Raw genomic sequence first — 5537 nt, 5'->3', positions numbered from 1 at the left:
CATAGAGACACTAAGGCCCAAAGAGAGGTGGAGGCTCAGCCAGGGTCACCATGGAGCCAAAGAAGGGTCCAGGCTCCTTGAGGCTGCGCCTCGTGCAGCGGGAGGGGACCTATGGGCAGGGGAGACCCCTCGCCATGGAACACGGGTAGCCTTTGATTTGGCACCATGGACACGAAGGCTTGGTGGCCCAGGCTGGGGCTCACTCTGCAGGGCCCAGGTGCGAAGATGCCTGGGCTCTGACTGGTCCCTGTTTAACTCTGCAGGACACCATGCTGCTTCTGAGTGCCATGCCAGCTCCTATCCTCAAAGGTAGGTAGACGGGGGCCTGGGAGGGGCCAGGGGGAGTCACTAAGCAGGACCCTGGAGCTGGCAGGGTGGAGCATCAGAGCCTGGGAACCCAGGGGCACTGCAGTGCTCTCAGCCTCAACGTCCTGCCTTTCCACTGCCCACCCCTCAGCTCACTAACCCCAGTGGGTGCCCTGCTTGCCCAAATTTGGCTCAAATCCTTGCTTGGCCTTCCACCCCATGCCCCTTCACCAGCTTTCCCACCCAACTCACTAAGAGTCACCCAGCCTCCCCTCTCTTCTCAGCACTTGCTGGTACTGGTCTGGCATCGGTCTGGCCGGCCTGCTTCCGGTCTGGGACTCCCCATCCTGCCTGGACCCCTCATTGGCTGTGCACTCCCAAGTCCTGGCTGGGCTTCTCTCAGCACACCCTTCCCTCACTCCTGCCCAGTACATGTCCTCGGCTCTCCAGGGGCTGGGCAGCTGACCAAGCAATCAATGGGCATTGGCCATCGATGACTAGGTGACAGCTTACTGAGGATGGCTGACTGGCTGGGGGGTGTAGGGTAGCTGACAGAATCCTTCCCCAGGGGATGTTAGCATGGGAAGTGGAGCCAGGCACTTGGCAACCCCCAACTCCCATCCGCCTGAGTTCCCAGGGGTCTCAGCGTCTCTCCTGCCTCCGTCTGCCCCACTCTGAGCTACCTTGCCCCACCCTCCCTAAGAAGGGCCACCTCTGGGCTTTGGGCAGAACCTGGGCAGCTGAGGCAGCTGTAGGGAAGAGGCTCCGAAAGTGACCTGGGAAATAATGCAGGAACTGGAGGCTGGGAACGACTTCCCAAGGATTTCCTGCCGCCTTTGTGAGAACGTGCCCACAGCCTGAGGCTGCCTGCTGAGGGACTGGAGGCTGGGGGTGGACAGGCACTGAGGTCAGGAGGCCAGGAGGCCCTGGTCCCGGGCACTGAGCGAGCAGGCCTCCGCGCCATGGGTTCCCGGCTATGTTTGGATTCGGGAGGTGTGGTGTTCAAGGGCTGTGCATATGTGTCAGCTCTGGGGAGAGGTGTGGAGGCTCCTGGCCTCTGACATCTTACCCAACGCCTCCTCTCCCAAAGGCCAGGTGCTGCTGCTGCCCCTGCTGTTGTTGCTGGGACCGCAGGCTTCCCGAGGTCTGGGCATCACCCCTCCGGGGCCAGAGCTTGTCCTCAATGTCTCCAGCACCTTGGTTCTGACCTGCTCGGGCCCAGACCCGGTGGTGTGGAAACGGATGTCCAAGCAGCCTCTGCAAGAAATGGGCAGGACCCAGGATGGCAATTTCTCCAGCATCCTGACGCTGACCAATGTCACTGGGACAGACACGGGAGAATACTTTTGTGCCTACAATAACTCTCATGAGCTGGAGGCTGGTGAGCAAAAACGGCTCTACATCTTTGTGCCAGGTAAGGCCCCGACCTGTGCTCCCGCCCTTACTCCTCAACTGCAGGCATCTGGGAAGCTCAGGGAGTGCTTCAGTGACGCGGGGACATGCAGCCCCCTTAGAAATGCAGACGAACTGTGGAATCCAGCCTGGCTCAGCCCAGGAGAATGTTCATTCCCACCCCTTGGTCTGAATATCCATCTGCTCCCTGGCAGCCCACCCCATTCCCGGCTCCCAAGGACTCTGCATTCTCAGCTGGTTCCAATACACTCCCTCTGGGCTTCTACATCCCATCGTCCCCATTCCCCACGCGCCAGGTACCAGCTGCCCTTCAACTGGGGGCTTCCGCACCCTGGTACTGTCCACATCAAATGTTAAAGCTCGAAGGGACTTCCGAGAGCATCCTTGTTCTGTAATGGGAAAACTGAGGGCCAGAAAGGGAAATCGGCCTGCTCAAGGTCACACAGCAATTCTGGGGCTCGCCAGAAACCCAGCTCCCCCTGACCCTCCTTTTTAACCCACCCCCACCCCTGGCAGATCCCACCATGGGCTTCCTCCCGATCTCCCCCGAGGAGTTTTTCATCTTTCTCACGGAAGTAACCGAGACCACCATCCCATGCCGAGTGACGGACCCACAGCTGGTGGTGACACTGCATGAGAAGAAGGTGGATGACCCACTGCCCATCCCCTACGACCACCAACGTGGCTTCTCTGGGACCTTTGAGGACAAGACCTATGTCTGCAAAACCACCATTGGGGACAAGGAGGTGGATTCCGAGCCCTACTACGTCTACAGTCTCCAGGGTGAGCCCCCTTTCTGGCCTGATGCTCAGCAGAGGCAAGTAGGACCGTTAACAGAGGTAGAGCCTTTCCCAACATGTGTGGCTCCGTTTTCCACTGGATATCATTACAGCCTTTGAAGGCAGGTCACATTTCTCGGTTTTACAGATGAGGAAACAGGCTCAGAAAGAGGATGGAATTTGCCCAAGGTCCCTGGGATGTGTTAGTGGCAGAGCTGGGTGGTATACAGTTGTGGGCAAAGGCACAGGCTTAGGAGCCTGTGGGCTTTGAATCCCAGCTCTGCCACTTCCTGCCTCCGTGACTGTGCCCAGAGCACACCATCTCTCCGAGCCTGCTTCTCTTCTCCTGCTGTAAAATGGGATGATTGGAAAGATGGAATAAAACAGAAGATGGAGGGGATCTGGTACGCAGTAAATTGCCTGGGGAGACTTTGATTTCCAGACTCATCCCTTCTGGAATGTCAGCTCCGCAAGGACAGGAATTTTGTCTGTTGTGTTTACTGCTAAAGCCCCAGTGCCTGGAATAGTACTTGGCATAGAGCAGATATTTAATAAATGTTTGTTGAATAAATGAATCTTCCACATCAATCATCCCTTCCCTCTCTGGACCCCGACCCCATCCCCAAGTTGAAGTGCCGGGAGCCGGCTGGGGATGATTTCCTCAGACCTAAGCCCATCTCTCTCCACCAGCGTCATCCATCAACGTCTCAATGAGTGCAGTGCAGACTGTGGTCCGCCAGGGCGAGAACATCACCATCACGTGCATTGTGACTGGGAATGAGGTGGTCAACTTCGAGTGGACGTACCCCCGCGAGGAGGTAATGCTGGGCCAGGGGTTGAAGGAAGAGCCAGGCAGGGATGGCTACCTTGACTGGGCAGCCTGCCTTCTTGGACGCTTCCTGACTTGGGGGACTTGTCCTATCTGTCCCTACAGAGTGGGCGGCTAGTGGAGCCAGTGACCGACTTTGACATTCCCCATATCCGCTCCACCCTGCACATCCCCAGTGCCGAGCTGGGCGACTCGGGGACCTACATCTGCAATGTATCTGAGAGTTTGTACGACCATCAGGATGAAAAAGCCATCAATGTCACCGTGGTTGGTGCGTTCCTCGGGCTCAGCCCCGGCCCTCGTTCTGAGCTGGATCCACACCCTGTCACAGCCCCAGGATACCTTCAGCCCAGCTCTAGTCACATTTCAAACCAAAGCTCCGTTTCCAGGAGAAACCCAAACCAAGGCGCAGTGCCAACCCAAAATCCAACCCTAATCCCATCTAGACTCTCCTCCTCGCCAGAAGCCTGGCCCCACCCCAGTGTCTAATCCCAGACTCCATCCCAGGCCCAGGCAGCCCCATCCCTAAATCCAACCAGGCTGCAATTCAACTCAGCCCCCAGCCCGGGTGAGAACTACAATGCCAGCCTCCATCTGAAACCTGGTCTCCAAACCAGTGTCAGCCCCAAGTCTGGCTCAATTCCAGCCCCAGCCCCAACTTCAATCCCAGCTCAGGTAGTTTCCTAAAGCTGAGGCCCTGCCTCCAGAAGCCCTGCCCCCAGAGACACTGTCCCATTGGTGGCCTGGCACAGCCCCGCCTGACAGCCGCCCCTTGCAGAGAGTGGCTATGTGCGCCTGCTGAGGGAGCTGGACGCTGTACAGTTCGCGGAGCTGCACCGGAGCCGGACCCTGCAGGTGGTGTTCGAAGCCTACCCGCCGCCCACTGTCATGTGGCTCAAGGACAACCGCAACCTGAGCGACTCCAGCGCTGGCGAGATCGCCCTGTCTACGCGCAATGTGTCCGAGACTCGGTGAGCAGCCAGCTGCCTGCTCCGTTCTGGAAGTTAGGTTCTGCAGCTGCCAGGCAGGCCACAGCCTTTGGCTACTCCACAAACCTAGGCCCATCCTTCCTGAGAGCCCACTATGTGTCAGGCACCCCGCCAGGTGCTGTGCCAGGCCCTGGAGATGCTGTGGAGAACCGAACACACAGTTCCATGCCTCCTAGAGTTTCCGGTCTAGTGGGGAAACAGACACTGGTCAGATGGTCTCCCAGATGTGTGGTTGTCCTTGTGATGGGTGGAGCCATCAGGGGGAGCTGAGGAGAAAAAAGCAGGATGGTTGAGGAAGAGGGTGCCAGGTAGGCCTCTGCCACCTATGCATGGGGCTGGAGATCAGCAGGCCGGCCTGAGCTACCAGTGTTGGGATAAAGCAGGGTCAGACCCTTCTGTAAGACAAGAGCTGCAGAGGAGGAGGGAATTGTGCTAGCCCTTCATCCCCAACCCTCCTACCCTCCCTCTTGGCTCAGGGAAACTGCCTATGGGTGGGGAGCCAGGAGACTAATTCTGTGGGTGACCTCGGCAAGCCCCCCCGCCTCGCCCCGGCCATGTCTGTACAAGGAGGGTGGGGAGGGCTGTATGCGTTCCTGCAGCGCTGACAGCTGGGTCTCCTGGCCTGGCCTGCCCCCCAGGTATGTGTCAGAACTGACCCTGGTGCGGGTGAAGGTGGCTGAGGCTGGTCACTACACCATGCGGGCCTTCCATGAGGACGCCGAGGCCCAGGTCTCCTTCCAGCTGCAAATCAACGGTGAGGAGCCCTCCACCCCCTTCCCCTCCCCTCCCACCCCCATTTCCTCTCCCTCCCTACACTGTCACCCACCCCTAGGAAGAGCAGGAGAGGGAGCCCGGGGCCTCAGGAGACGAGGTTCTAGTCTTAGCGCCAACGCTGACCCGCTGCTCTGTGCACACCCCGTCTCTGGGGCTCAGTTTCCCCAGCTGTACAAGTTGGCCACTGGGCTAGACTGGTGTTTCAAAACCTCAGGCATTCATGTGCCAATGCCACGATTTTCCCTTCTCACATGCCCTTTAAACTACACTACTCATGAAATAGGTATTTATTGAACAACTCCAGTATGCCCGTCTCTTCAAGGTTCTTGAGGCCCTGTCTTTGTGTGGCTGGTGGGGGAAGACAAACATTCAACAGTAGGGCTAAAATCCCCAGCAAATTATGTGGAAGGTTAGACGGTAACCAGTGCTGTGAAAGGAAGCAAACCC

General features: G+C 58.1%; 1 protein-coding gene across 1 annotated transcript in view; it reads left to right on the top strand.

The window, feature by feature from the left end:
* The window catches only part of PDGFRB (platelet derived growth factor receptor beta), a 37380-nt gene that overhangs the window by 16212 nt on the left and 15631 nt on the right, over positions 1 to 5537 (top strand). The window contains exons 2-8 of the mRNA XM_006766239.2: positions 264 to 309; positions 1397 to 1720; positions 2236 to 2502; positions 3189 to 3316; positions 3433 to 3598; positions 4106 to 4298; positions 4955 to 5070. Coding sequence (XP_006766302.1) covers positions 270 to 309; positions 1397 to 1720; positions 2236 to 2502; positions 3189 to 3316; positions 3433 to 3598; positions 4106 to 4298; positions 4955 to 5070 — 1234 coding nt within the window. The 5' untranslated portion in view covers positions 264 to 269. The remainder of the gene's footprint in view (positions 1 to 263; positions 310 to 1396; positions 1721 to 2235; positions 2503 to 3188; positions 3317 to 3432; positions 3599 to 4105; positions 4299 to 4954; positions 5071 to 5537) is intronic.

The sequence above is a fragment of the Myotis davidii genome, unplaced genomic scaffold, assembly GCF_000327345.1.
Source record: "Myotis davidii unplaced genomic scaffold, ASM32734v1 scaffold18, whole genome shotgun sequence".
NCBI classification, from domain to species: domain Eukaryota; kingdom Metazoa; phylum Chordata; class Mammalia; order Chiroptera; family Vespertilionidae; genus Myotis; species Myotis davidii.
Note: the sequence above shows the minus strand (reverse complement) of the source record. Positions and strands in the feature narration are given on the sequence as shown.